We start from the raw sequence: 14,717 nt of genomic DNA, 5'->3' as shown, positions 1-14,717 counted from the left end.
GTTTGGGAAACCCTGCAGTAGATTGTTTCAAAGCGAATCCACACGTTTTAATTTACACTTCATGGGGTCTAACAGGTATTAAAAACATCCAATAATCGAACACACATAATGCTTCATGAAGATGTTTGAGCAGCTGGATGAGGATGACTTACACTAGCAGCTCTCGCGATACTGTTGGGAGACTGAAGAGCCGCCAGTTCATTAAGGATTCTCTTCAAATCATTGTCACACGGTTCTGCTGAATGACAGAAAAATAACAATCATGATCACATAAAAAAAAACTTAATTTGCTTTATGCATGCAGCGTAATTATTTACATTCCTATGAGGATAAGACAATTAGTACATACTGTATGGTTGAACAAATCTAAACATTTAAAGTCGACATTTATGTGACTAAAGTCGAGTAACCGTCGACTAGTCGCTGATGACGTCATTAATGAAAAAATAAGCCTGAACCTCGAGCCGAGACTCGATCTGTGCACACACAGATACGGTATATAACAGCGCTGCCCACAAGGCTATTATATGAGTGCGTTAGTGAGGGAGCGATTGCATGTGAATTTCTTCTACCTGGCAGCATCTTTCTACTAATATTGAAGCTGTGGGTTTTAGTTACTCAGAAATATATGCTAGAACTTTTTCAGCGATTTTATCGATAAATCACAGAACAGTGTTGGCAGTAAGTTTCTGCGCTCCTGAATGTTCCTGTTTGCGTGATCTGCACATGTGTCTGTCTACGACTGTCTGCATGTGTGTGTGTAATGCAGCAGAGCATTCGTTTAGAATAGCGATTAACTTACATGTACAATAAGCTGTTTAAAATGGCATTCACCTGATCAATGTAAAGCATCTAGATAGTATAATCAAACATATCTTGTGCAGCAGAGTATGCAGTTATATGTCATTTTAATTGTTAGAAATTGGGCGTAAAAGTGGACTTCAAAGATTTCTTATCCTGTTGCGCCGTCTATAGGTCATGAATGATCAGCGACTAGTCGACGTCAAGCCTAAAGCTTAAAGGGATAGTTCACCCAAAAATGAAAATTGTCATCATTTACTCACACTCAAGTTGTTTCAAACGTGTATGCATTTATTTTTTCTGCTGAACACGAAAGAAGATATTTTGAAAAATGTCTGTAACCAAACAGTTGATGGACACCATTGACTTCCATAGTATTTTTTTCCTACTATGGAAGTCATTGGGGTCCATCAACTGTTTGGTTACCGACATTTTTCAAAATATCTTCTTTCGTGTTCAGCAGAAAAAATAAATGCATACACGTTTGAAACAACTTGAGTGTGAGTAAATGATGACAGAATTTTCATTTTTGGGTGAACTATCCCTTTAATGCGTCATTGCAGAGCATTTAAGTCGACTAGTCTGTGCAACCCCTTGTACATATAAGGTGCACAAAGTAAATTTAAATCACAGAACAAACATTTTAACTTAGAAAGAAATGAAAAGTATTTTTGAGAAATGTCGGTTTAAATTTAATTTCTGTTAATTAATCTGTTTAATTTCGGATTAATATATTCTGTCGAAATAAAGGCTTAATATTTCATTATATTATAACAGATATTGTATTTTGAACATAGCCATTGTGTTGTTTCTTTATGCGCACCATGTATTCTTGAATTAATTAATAACTAGTAGTCAATTATAGGAATTATTAAAGGGGTCCTGTCCTATCATTCTTTGTTACATGTTCATCTTTCTTTAGTGTGTTGCTGTTCAAGCATAAAAAAGCTCTGCAAAGTTACAAAGTCCCTCCAGCGGGAGTTATTCTCTATATCAGCGTCCCTGTTTCTGAACGCATCCATTGTAGTTTTGAGTTTTCTTCCAGGAACAAACACGTCAAAATATTCCCAATAATTCCCACCCAAGGCATATGCAAAAAAAGGGCCAGGGCCTGGTTGAGTTGCGTTATTGCTATGTCCAAGTACTTTTTTTTCCCACCCCTGCACATTATGTAATTACGTGCTTGCGAAGGTGGTTCGATTTGATCAGCTTGTTCCGGTGGACTCATCATCAGACTTGGGCTCGAACTGATACAGCAAAACCGATGTCATAGTTAGCATAGTTACAATAGTGTTTACAGCGCCTCGGAAAGCCAATCACAACAGACCGGTTTGCCGGCTGACCAATCAGAGTAGACTGTGCTTTTCTGGAAGCGGGTTTAAAGAAACCAATACAAAAACAGAGCGTTCAGACAGAGGGTGAAAACAGGTGCTGCAAAAATTTAAATAAGAAAAATAATGTTTTTTGAACTATAAATGAGGAAAACGTATTCTAGTAGACTCCATAACACCATAAACAAAATTATGAACCTTTAAATGAGCATAATAGGACCCCTTTGAAAAGAAATATTACGATAACTACTTAACTACATTTTGCAGCTGAAGACGCTGCTACTTTGAGAGTTAACGCAATGCGTTACAGAGTCAGAGCTTTCATGTTTTAAATTCAGAGTTTACAAGTTTCAATTACAAGTTCTACAAGGAAGTCGAAATCTTGTAATTACGGTAATTCCATCAAGGCATGAGCGTACTTTAAAATACTGCTTTATCATGGTCATATGATCAGATATTTCTGATTGTGGAATAAATTAATCATGCAGCAAATATACCTGCAAACAGGCTAATTCTAAAATAGCATTGACGTCAGCGAAATCCGTGTTGTATTAACCAGCAAAAACATTTTAAACACCTTTATATATGTGATAGCTTTCAGAAAACATTTGTTAATTTTAGGAGACTGTCGTTTGCACATATTAGCACGTACCTGGCTCTGGTGCATGTTGCAGTTGCAGGTATGGATGATCAAGGAGTTCTGCTATGGAAATCCTTTCTCTAGGATTGCGAACTAAACACCTCTGAAATGAACAGACAGACAGTAAGCACTGTATTATGCAATTCTCGAGATCATTAATTGACTACGTGTACATGTTCAGCAATAATGTGATTATTTCCAATTATTTATATTTGTAAGGACGTTTACATGACATGAGCAAACCTCTTCACTCCGGTTTACATGCAATTTTCATTATTCTGATTATTTGCTAGGAATTGTGGTTATTTTTACTGCCATTATTCACAAAGCCCAACGCACTACTCACATTCAGTAGGTTTGTCACTGGCCACTGATTTTATCTACTTGCGTCAAATGCAAAACACATTTTTATGGCTATACTGGATTATTTTCGGTGATGCACATAAAAATGTCTTAATTTCGATGTTTTCAACCATCAATATGTGGCATTTATATTCATGTCAACCAATGTTGTCCTCAGCACCCCAAAAATGTGATGCCTTATTTACCAAATTTGCACGACAGCATCATCTGTGTACGTCACAACGCACAAGCACATTCGCTCTTTGGTCAGAGTGGAATAGATGTGATTAAAGTGTTTACATGCCTGTTTATTGCGATTAAAATCAGCATATGCCTCACTTTACTATGATTATGAGCTTAATCACACTTTAATTTGATCAAAGTATTGTGTGTACATGAGATAAAGTTTAATCAAAATATCTCCTAAATCTCATTATAATTGCACCATGTCTCGTAGTCAATGACTGTTCAGCACAGCCAAACATTCTGCACACCTTAAGTACATCAAGTAGGTCCTTTTCTGGAAAATCGGGGAAGTCGATCTCATGGGACGGGTCTATGATGGCATGGATTTTGCTTATCTGATTGGTGATGCTCTGGAATGGAGTCTTTCCATAAGTCATGCAATACAGGATACATCCCAGGGACCACACATCCCCCTTAGCACTGATCTGTGGACAGCAGAGGAAAGAATGATGGGATCAGACTGCGTAATCTACCATTATACTCTGTTCCTACATGGAACACATTAATATCAGAGCCGATAGTGACTTTGAGGCTTCGGAATATGAACTCTTCTCACCTTTGACCCTGGCTTTCCATTGGAGGACGTGTCTTTAATGGCCTCTGGTGGCATGTAGTTTAGAGTCCCCACCTGACGCACATCATAAAAACAAGTAAATCAAGTAGAACAGACCAGAAACAACATTTCTCTGTAGATCACAGTTCTGTTCCAACCCAACCTGTGAGTCCTTCATGATGCTGGTCACGTCAGGCTGAATACGGTTGGCGATTCCAAAGTCGATTAGTTTCAGCGAAGCATCCACAATCACAAAATTAGCTGGCTTTAAATCACTGTGGATGATACCTTCAAATGAAAAATGCAAAGAAATTAATCAATTAAACTAGATTTTTACATTTTGTAAAAAAAAGTGTTTTTCAAAAAAAAAAAAGTGTTTTTCTATGAAACACGGCCACGTCTTTATTTTAGATGGTACCCAAATAACCCTAAAAAGTGACGCAAAAATAGTACCCAAACATCAGTGTTAAAATAATTGACAAAAACTAAAACCAAAAAAAGCAGTTTTGCTACTAAAATAAACATTATCTGAAATAAAACAGAAATAAAATTTAAAAAAGTAACTTTTTTTTCAGCTAGTTGCCAGGGCAACATTTTCATTTAGTTTACCTTGATGTGTAAAAAAAAAACAAAAAAAACCACAAAAACCTAAAACTAGACATATCGGAGACATGCCATAAATTATAGGACAGTTTCTGACTGCTGAAATGAGCTTCTCATTCAATGGTATCGCGGCGCTTTGTCGCTTGTAGTGTGAACGCAGCTTAAGGGATTTGAAATTTTGTAAAAGAGACGAAGAGGTGGTGTTTTTATTACTCAACAGCCGAGTGAGGTTTTTATTTTATTGAACAGATAAATTGCCATATGTAGCTCTCCAACAACAGCATTATCTATTGTGAAGAGTCATTTCCTTATAGTTGTTGTAGTGCTGGAATTTATTTAAGGAATTGTATTGTCAAAGATATGGTGACAATATCTGTAATATTGAATGTATCGCCCAGCCCTATGCAAACGGCCCTGAATGCTTAGTTGAAAAGTATGAGAAATAGTAGAAGATGGTTTAGAGAGTGCGAGAGGTGATGGTCACCATGTTTGTGGATGGTGTGCACAGCCTCCAGCATATTCCTCCAGTAACATTTCCTATCCAGCGGGTTGACGGACTTGCGGTTGCGTAGCCAGGTGTTGAGATCCAGGTGGCCGCACTCCATGAGCATGTAGATGTAGCGGCTGGTGATCTCACTACAAGCAAGCAGGAACACAGCTCGTCATTTACAGTGTTTTCCAAGCACAACACAGTCGTGATGCTGGTGAATCACAGACACACTTACTAGTCATAGAGTTTAATGATCTGGTCACTGTACTGTTGAAGATGATTCAAGTGCTCAATCTCATTCTTATAGCCTTCCACTGCCTGGGCATCAGCCTCCTCTAGATTCACATATTTCACAGCATACACATGCTTCTTATGGTCAAAAACCTGATAGACCTAAAAAGAAAAATATATTATTTCTGTTAGCCACAATGAATCGTATGAAATGGAGAATTATACACTCGACACGTCATTCTTTCGTACCTTACTGGATCCGCCTCGACCGATCATCTTGAAAATGAAGAACTGTTTGCCCTTGATTGTGATGGATTCGTTTGAGAAAGCGGAGGAGGGGGTCTGAAGGGTGAAAGATTGTTACAAAATTAATTATAGATCAGAGGCAGAAATGAAGCCGAGAGCAACATAATACCCACACTTCCCTTTTATCCACCTGACTCCATTCTGGTATTTTTTGAATATTCAATTTTCATTAGTTATAATGGAATTCTTGATATCAGGAATGTATTTTTACTAGTAAAAAAAAGCATAATTCTTATAATTCACTAGTAAATTCTTCCATTCAAAGGCAATGACATATCAATAATTTCATACTACAGGTAATTCAAATTCCACTTTTACAAATGTCTATGAACAACTGAATTATTACGTGTAAAATTGCTAATTTGACCAATCGTTTTGCTAGATAAGACCCTTATTCTCCTGCTGGGATCGTGTAGCGCCTTTGAAGCTGCATTGAAACTGCAATTTGGACCTTCAACCCATTGGTTCACGTTAAAGTCCACTATATGGAGAAAAACCCTGGAAAGTTTTCCTCAAAAACCTTAATTTCTTTTCGACTGAAGAAAGACATGAACATCTCGGATGACATAAAGGTTGAGTAAATTATCAGGAAATTTTAATTCTGGAGTGAACTAATCCTTTCAGTTAAATGCTCCCGGTATATTGACTAAAGTTAAATTGGCTTACAAAAAGTATAACATTTAGCAAAATTTGACTAGTTCCGCCCTCCTACGTACTTGCGCTCAATTTTCATTTTCCTTCAGTACGTCGTCTGGTTTTGAGGTATATTCACGGGTTTTCTCTGGCCAATTTTTCCGTCCAATCAGCAAACAGAGGGAGTGGCTGAGAACGATGACGTTGAGGTCATACGTCACGACCAAACATTAAACGCCAAACTTTAGCGATTGGTTATGGCAGATCCAGAGTGGCTCTGGGCAGATCCAATAGTTTTAACTTCAACAGAGTACCCGCCTTCACGGAAGTTAACGCTTGTCAATGGGGAGTGGCCAGACACTCTGTACAAATGAAATGTACGAGAGTCTGGTAGGACCAGGCTACTCTCAAATTGGGTTTAACCATAGATTTTACCTAAGAAGCTAGAAATCCGCGCTCATTCAAGGATGTGCATTTATTGCATGGACGGAGAAAGCACTGACACTTGCAGGATTTCATCTGACGGTACTTTATATTTATGCAGAACTTTAAGGCTTAATATAATTTAAACAGATGAGTTATAAAAGAATTCACCCCCCTCACAGTTGTCATGAAGGGCAAAATTAGCTGTATAGACCAAAACCAATTTTTGTAGCAGGCTGTAAACATTTCTTTCTGCTATAAAGTTGGGCATTTTAACATGGGGGTCTATGGGATTGACTCTCTTCTGCAGCCTGTCTCTAGCGGCCAGTCGATGAATTGCTGTTTAAGTCACTTCCGTGTTGGCTTCTCGAGAGAGACTGGAAGGTTGCCGCTTGGGAGTGAAGTCATGTTTTATGTTTAAAAAACTAATTTTCACTAGTGGAAAAAGTAATTCTTCGATATCAAGCAAAATACAAATCACAAATACTTCATAAAATTGTAGCAGATGTAGATAAAGGAGGTCTCTTGAAGTTCATCAAGAAATGTATTATTTGCTCATGGCATATCACATTCACTGTAAACAAAAATAAAAATACTCCTTAATCTGCTCTGCTTTCTTATCCAAGCCAAAAAAATGTATGCTCTCTTTTTAGTTGATAGGATAAGCATGTTTATCTCTCCATCACATATTTCTCTGCCTGTTTGATGTTTTGGAGATACACAAGCCTCTTTACCTGTGATGGCTGCTGGATATAGGACACCTGGCTCTGAGGAGTGCAGGGCAACTGAGCGTGACCCATTTTCTGTGCCGTCGATGGAACAGACACAATCACTGGCCGCTGCTTCACCACAGGAGTGACGAAACTATCGAAGGAACAGAAAGCATCGTTAAAGGGATAGTTCATCAACACAGAAACAGAAAGCTCTCAGGTTTCTTCAAAAATATCTTCATTTATGTTCCAAAGATGAGCGAAAGTCTTACAGGTCTGGAACAACATAAGGGTGAGTAATTAATACAGGGTGTCTACAGATATAAACAAGTTAAATTTAAGACTTTTTAAGACCTTTTTAATGCCACTTTGAATGAAATTTAAGACCAAACCTGTAATGGAAATACACATTATATTACATGCGTATATGTAATATTTAACCTAAGTAATTGAAATATTTAATATTCACTCAGGGCCTGAATTTCATTTTGGAAAATGGGGGGGGGAAATTCCCCCTTAGGTGATTCTTATGGGGGGGGATTTTTAATTTGAGGGGGGAGTTTAGACTTTTTTTTTTTTATTACATGTATCTCGCCTAAATGTATACTCACTCATTGCATTTTTACAATGGGGTAATTTTGGTCTTAAGAATTTACACAACACAAGGAAGCTTGATTTCAATCTTTGAATTAAATTGAAAAAAGTAGCACAAATATATACAACAGAATAAAGATACCAATAAATAGAAATAAAGAGAAACGTTTTTGCTTAGGTCTAATACTAGTATTCAGAAATACTACAGAGACTGAATAAAGTAATCAAATTTAAATAACACTGGGTAGTATTTTAGTCCTGACTAAATTAAATATATAGGCTATTAATCCTGATTCCTTAAAATGAAAGCTATGGTTTGTTGTTTTGACAACCAAATTAATGACAGACACATATGGTTGCCGTCACTGTAAGAGCTAGTGCACGGATCCTGTGTTCATTATACGGTCACGTGCGATTTATGCTTAAGACATAACCGACTGTGTTTAGAGGATACTCACCAAGACCGAAATTGACATCATTTTCGCATGTTTTTGACTGTTAAAGCGATAAAATCCACGAAAAATAACTTTTGTTACCCACGAGCTGTTTGTGAGGCGGCTTTACTCTATGTATGTGGGCAGAGAGAAAAAAACATCTCTCAGACAAGTACTGAATAGTTTAATTGACCAATACAACCTACAGGCTAAAGTGAATCAATGTTTGCGGGAATTTCCCGCATTATAAGTGGGAGACCTGCGGGAATGATTAAAATTATGCGCAATCCCGCGCCAAAATTCGAGCCCTGTCACTACTTGTTTATTGAACTAAAATCAATGTAACATTTGCAATCGTGAGAAATCATGTTATATAAAAAAAAAAAAAAATCAACATTTAGATTTTTTACCTCAGTATGTTTCTTCTGGGAGTTTTTTTATGTGTTTCGTTATGCTAATTTTTTTTGATTTCTTCCTATAAAATCTATCACAGAGACAAACAGCGCGAGCCTCAACAGCGTTACCAGAAAAAGCCTACATTATCATTATCAATAGTAATAATGTAATATGTAATGCATGTAATAAAATCTGAATCATTCTCGCGATTCGATGCTTCACTGCTTATTTGACGGATATTAGGTCCGTCAGACTGGAGAAATTTTAGCGGTAACGTGACCAGAAAAATGTTAGACCTATCGAATCTGAATTTAAGACATTTTAAGACTTTTTAAGGCCTTTTATTAGGAAAAATTATTTAAGACATTTTAAGACTTTAAGGACCCGCGGCCACCCTGTAATAACAGAATTTGTATTTCTGGGTGAACTAACACTAATGGTGAGAAATCAAGGCCACTTCTAATCCATGTGTTCTGCTGTGTTATTACCTGTTTGCATTTGGGTCTTTGTAGTTGGGAGTCTGACAGCTGAAAGAGGGGTGTAATCTCGGAGGCGCAGGTGTTCTCATAGCATGAAGTGAGAATGAAGTGGAAATGGGGTCTGCAGGAGGTTTACGATCCTGAATAGAACAACAACAGATTGATCATGAACCGACCCCAGCTGAGTCCGCGCTGTAATCATTCTAACTCAGATATTAGACAAGCGTGAGCTGTGGTCAGACCTCTGGAGATGCATGTTTGTTAATGAGAGTAGGAATCTTCCATTCTGATGAAGTCTCCTTGACATGGGACTTTTGCTGCTCCTCGGGATCCTTTGTTGGATTTTCTTCATCCATTTTGTTACTTAGTGCTACATTTTCTGCAAAACCAAACCATTTTAATATTCTTTTCTGAACAGGCATTTTTCACTTTAAAACTAGCACATCCTCAACTGGAAATCTTTGTTTTTATTGTAAAAAGAAAAAACATCTTTATCGTTGTCTTGTAGGTGTAGTAGGGTTAAGGCTCATTCACGCTGCACCGACAGACGGCGAACAATGCGGACAATCACCAAATAATACTGTCACTTCTCAGACATTCCACAACCAGATAAACGCTGATAGAACATGTTCAATGGGCAAAAACAAGCGCCGACCAACGGCAGTGGTTCTCAACCAGGGGGCCGCAAGATTACTCAAGACAAACCAAGCATTAAAAAAAAAAAAAAGACAAAACACAAGAATTAAATACACCCCATAACATTTTATTTTATAATTACTGTTTTTTTTTTTTTTAAGAACCATAATTCCCAATGGATAATGAGGAAGCCTAATTTTAATGGTGTTTTCTAGATTTGCAAAAGTCATGTAAATTAATCCGTTCTTATACCTCCATGGGCATATTTATGATGAATGTGCATTTTTGTAGTTATGCCAACTTTTTAAAAAATTTATTGAGTAAAGATTATGAGAGTAAAAATATTTTCAAAAATCGTTGTCCTTAATCCTTGTTCATTAAATCATGAAAAACTGAAAGTTACGGGGCCTTTGAATATTGTTGTACTGACAATGAGGGCCTGGAGGTTGAAAACCACAGATGAAGACGATGTGGTGATGCAGTGGACATACTACGAGTTATTAAGTGTCTCTATGAAAGTATTATTCTTTGTATTATCTTATGTCTCTTCTTTTTAATTGGACAGCAATGTTTTGCAAAATATGTATTTCAATATCACTGAATATTTACACATTGAAATGATCTTTTAAGTATTTTGGAGATCACAGATTTCTTTGCAAACCTTTGGTGCGTATATCAAATATAAAAATGAGTCTGGTATAAACATTGAAATCTACCTCAAACAAACTGAAAAACTTGATTGCTGTGGACTGTAGGACAGTTATAAGCAGATCTCCAGTGATTGAATCACTCTCAGTGTAAACACTTAAATAAAATGTAGACCTTGTAGAGGTCTGCTACCCGACCCGAGCCCGACAGGTCCCGAAAAACTCACAGGTTTCGGGTCGGGTTCGGGTTAATGTTTGATGAATAGCCTCGGGTTCGGGTTTGTAACTAAGATAATTATAATTTGCGTGCCGCGTTGTGATCGTAAATATGAGCACGCAAGAGAGAAAGTACGTGCGCAGTTTCAGCTCTGATTGCTGTGTTGTGACCGAAATAGTACGCGCGGGAGCACATGAGCAAAACCGTATTGTTAAATGATTAGGGTTGGGAACCGAGAACCGGTTCTTATCCAGAACCGGTAGTGATTTTGAAAAAATACCGGAACCGTGCGAAATTCCTAAGTTTCGGTTCCGAAAACGGTTCTGGTGCGCTGTGTGGGCGAAGTGCTAGGAGCTTATCCTTTAATAGCGACGTCTCACCTCATATTAAAATAGTAATGAATGCGCTGAAAAGCCCTCGCGCTACTCAAATACGTTTTGCGTCAGATATCAACGCAGAGAGAGAGAGAGAGAGAGAGAGAGAGAGAGAGAGAGAGAGAGAGAGAGAGAGTATTAAAGACAGTAGAGCTGCACAATTAATCTTTAAAAGATCTCGATTCAAACACCCACGCGATCTTATTCCTAAATTACAAAAACCTCACCCCTAAACATTCTAATCTGTTTGCGCTGTCGCTGACCCAGAGAGAGCAGTTGTCAATATGAAACAGCTTTACAATCACAGTATCGATATTTCTGTTACAAATATTCAACTGATCACAGAAGTACTGAGATAAAAGTTTATAATTCGACTATATAAACACTGATGTCTACGGTAGCAACCAAAATAGAGTAAATCACCTTTTGAAAGTCGCTGCCTTCAAATAACGAGTGTATCGATTACATCTGCTTCAAAACATTGATAAAGATGCAGTCCGTAACTTTTTTTGTGTTCAGAATTTACAAAATATATACAATGAGCGAGTGCAACTTATCCTGAATTACTACGTTAAGCCTGCAATAAGCGTTTATACTCGGACTATACTTTAGACTGGCGGATCGCAGCCGCTGCGGAGTAGCCCAGTGCCTGCGTGACTTGTCATAGACATAAATAGAGAGAAGTAGCTCCGGCAACAATGTTCTTCCGCAAGACGCATGCAGTTCTGTTTATTAACTGCTAGAGCGCTGATTTATCCAATAATGAAACAAGTCAGTCTTTATGAATCAATCATTCAAAACGATTTAAAAAATAATCTGTTCTACACACATGGGTGTTCAAGCATATTCCACCCCTTCTGAAAGGGTATTATCCACTGCTGGAGATTATACAGTAATGGCGCGTTTCCACTGAGCAGTACAGTACGGTACGGTACAGTACGGTACGGTTCGGGTCTGTTAACCATGATCTGGCTAGCGTTTCCACTGCCAACAGTACCCTTACTTGATAGGCGTGGTGTTTCGATCGACGTCATTTTCGCGCGAAGAAGAACATAGTAAACTACAATGGATGACATATACAGCAGATCTTGTTCTTGCTCCTCGACATGTTTGTCACAAGAAGACAAGCGCCGACATTAGGCTTTTCTCAATATTAAGTACGCAAAGTTTGTACTTGCCATGTGCGACTCCTACATGCAAATGGTACAGCGCGTTCTTAAAAGGTCACTCAGCTCGCTCTGCTACTCCGGTTATCTCTGTTACTCTGTATGTACATTTTAAGCAACAATAAAACGAAATATTATGTTATAAAACACTACTCTGCCTCTTTTCGTTTTCATTTAAATAAATTAAACATTATAGGGACACAAATGTGGTTCATGCACAACGCATATTGATTATTCACTGCACGTTATACGTTATTCTATTTAACGTTATAACAAAACGAAATTTAAAACACAACCCTAACGTTACCTCTTTTCGTTTAAATAATAAAAAAAATTACACATATTACAGGCAATATATGCATTTGTACAAATGTTGCAATAAACATCAGTGATAATCTTGTAATAAGAAAATGACAAGAAACCATATTTCTTTTTGTAAAATTTCAGTTTTATCAATAATAGCCAATATAAAAGTTTAAGTAAAAGGTACAAGAAGCTATACAATAAGAAATAAAGCAAACAATTCAGTCAAATGTCCAAATGCTGCGCTCTAATCTAACATTACAACAGTAAAGTTAAATACAAATAGCCTATAATATGAAACTAAACTTAGCCCTCGGCCAAAACGATTGACAGGGAACGAATTATATATTCACGAGACCAAAGATCGCCCGTTAGGTCTGCACAAGACGAATTATTATATCTCATGTTTAACCACTACATGTTTAGTCATCGGCGAACGTCAGAAGAACTTAGCCGAGGAAAGGCTCATCCAGCCGGGAAACATGAGCGCCGAGCGCCCGCTGATCGCATGGATCTCACAACCGGGGAAAAACAAATCATCTTTATAAATAAACCACAGATTTGAGCTTTAAACAACTACATTCTCGCCTGAAAAACTCTTAAAATTACATTTCGTGACACAGTAACAGTAGTATTATATTAAACTGTATATTAAAAAATGGCGCTTCTTATGTTGTCATTCCCCTCGTAGCACGCGCAAGTGACGATTCTCTGTCAACCAATCAACGTCCTGCAGTGAGTCTAGCTCCACCTTTTAGTACCGTACCACTGTGCTAGGTACCCCAACGGAAGGGTACCCAAAAAGTGGTACGGTACGGTTCGGCTTTTTGGTACCATTCTCAACTTTTGGCAGTGGAAACGCAAATAAAAGGGTACCGACCCGTACCGTACCGTACTGTACCGCTCGGTGGAAACGCGCCATAAGATACAGGAGAGGTCCCAAATTATTCTAGAGAATGCAAAATGTTTATTTTCCTTCAGAAAAATGAATTTTTTTTTGCAAAAATTGCTTAACAATATGTTGAATTTGTTGACATTACCAGTCTGTTAATCTCATTTGACAAGTATAAGAAATAAACAAAAAGGATTGTGGATTTTTCCCTTACTACTATTTTTTATTAGTTGTTTTAATATTTTTTATTGAATGGGAACCGGAAAATTTCTTACGATTCCCAACCCTAAAAATTATATATGAATAATTTTTATTTGATCAAATATCATTTTACAAAACTGTTTTGTGCACTATTTCGGTCACAACACCGCAATCAGAGGAGGACGCGCTGAAACCATCAACTGTCGATGCTGTTCTCTTCCTTCATAACTTGTACTGAGAAGGATATATTTATGTAAATAGTTATGCAACTGTGTAAACTTTGTTTTGAAGTTTAATATTTGAGTTCCAGAGGAATTTGTGACTGGTTCACCTGTTCAACCACATCAAAGTTTCGTAATTAGTAAGTCCGTGCTTTTTCTTGTGTGCTGACTGATGAGGGGGCCGCTTGGCCCTGGGTGAAACGGTGTTTGTACATGTAAGCTATATGTGTTGAATTAACGTTGCAAGCAATCATAAAATACAGCTTGTTGCAACAAAAAAAAGTTTAAAAAAATAAAATAAAAAATTCTGTGAGAAACGGACCTCGGGCTGGGTTCGGGCTTAAAATATAACCGTAATGGTCGGGTTAAATGATTTTGGGTAAGGGCCAGGTTCGAGCTTCAGACCTCTAGCGCCTTGGGGTAAAAAAAAAAGAAAAGTGTCCTTTAACAGAAAAGTGTGACTAACCTGCAGTGATCTCCTCATGCTCAGCAGGAAGCAGAGGAGTTTTACCAGAGTTCAGATTTCTGATCGCAGTCTGCAGCAGTTCAACAGGCCGTGCGTTCGAGCTCAATGCTTTCTGAAGAATCAAATTACTCTTCCTAGAATTTCCTGAGAGATGTTAAGAACACATTATTACACAGGTTTTTAAACAGTTTTCTTCCATGTTGACTCGTGCTGAATGACCACGTTCTTACTAAACCAACAGAATGTCATGTATTACCTTGTGAGAGCTCAAACTGAGCATGTGCTATGTGCACAAAAGCAAAAGCTTTACAGTGTGATCTGGCAATACTGAAATGATCTTGAGCGTCTTCTGGATCTTCAATTCTGTAGAGATGGCAAGGAA

General features: G+C 37.6%; 1 protein-coding gene across 2 annotated transcripts in view; it reads right to left on the bottom strand.

Moving 5' to 3' along the window:
- The window catches only part of ttk (ttk protein kinase), a 33,197-nt gene that overhangs the window by 1,386 nt on the left and 17,094 nt on the right, over window positions 1–14,717 (bottom strand). The window contains exons 12-24 of one of the 2 annotated variants that reach the window (XM_082150272.1): window positions 14,592–14,698; window positions 14,336–14,479; window positions 9,455–9,591; window positions 9,222–9,352; window positions 7,334–7,463; window positions 5,487–5,579; window positions 5,242–5,399; window positions 5,001–5,152; window positions 4,077–4,201; window positions 3,917–3,988; window positions 3,609–3,785; window positions 2,785–2,875; window positions 153–238 (exon numbers count right to left, since the gene is read on the bottom strand). In XM_082150272.1, coding sequence (XP_082006398.1) covers window positions 153–238; window positions 2,785–2,875; window positions 3,609–3,785; window positions 3,917–3,988; window positions 4,077–4,201; window positions 5,001–5,152; window positions 5,242–5,399; window positions 5,487–5,579; window positions 7,334–7,463; window positions 9,222–9,352; window positions 9,455–9,591; window positions 14,336–14,479; window positions 14,592–14,698 — 1,603 coding nt within the window. The remainder of the gene's footprint in view (window positions 1–152; window positions 239–2,784; window positions 2,876–3,608; window positions 3,786–3,916; window positions 3,989–4,076; window positions 4,202–5,000; window positions 5,153–5,241; window positions 5,400–5,486; window positions 5,580–7,333; window positions 7,464–9,221; window positions 9,353–9,454; window positions 9,592–14,335; window positions 14,480–14,591; window positions 14,699–14,717) is intronic. The other variant, XM_082150273.1, reaches the window with a different exon arrangement.

This window comes from Leuciscus leuciscus (assembly GCF_965113295.1).
Source record: "Leuciscus leuciscus genome assembly, chromosome: 20".
NCBI lineage: Eukaryota > Metazoa > Chordata > Actinopteri > Cypriniformes > Leuciscidae > Leuciscus > Leuciscus leuciscus.
The sequence above is the reverse complement of the archived record's forward strand: the minus strand, read 5'-3'. Positions and strand labels throughout refer to the sequence as shown.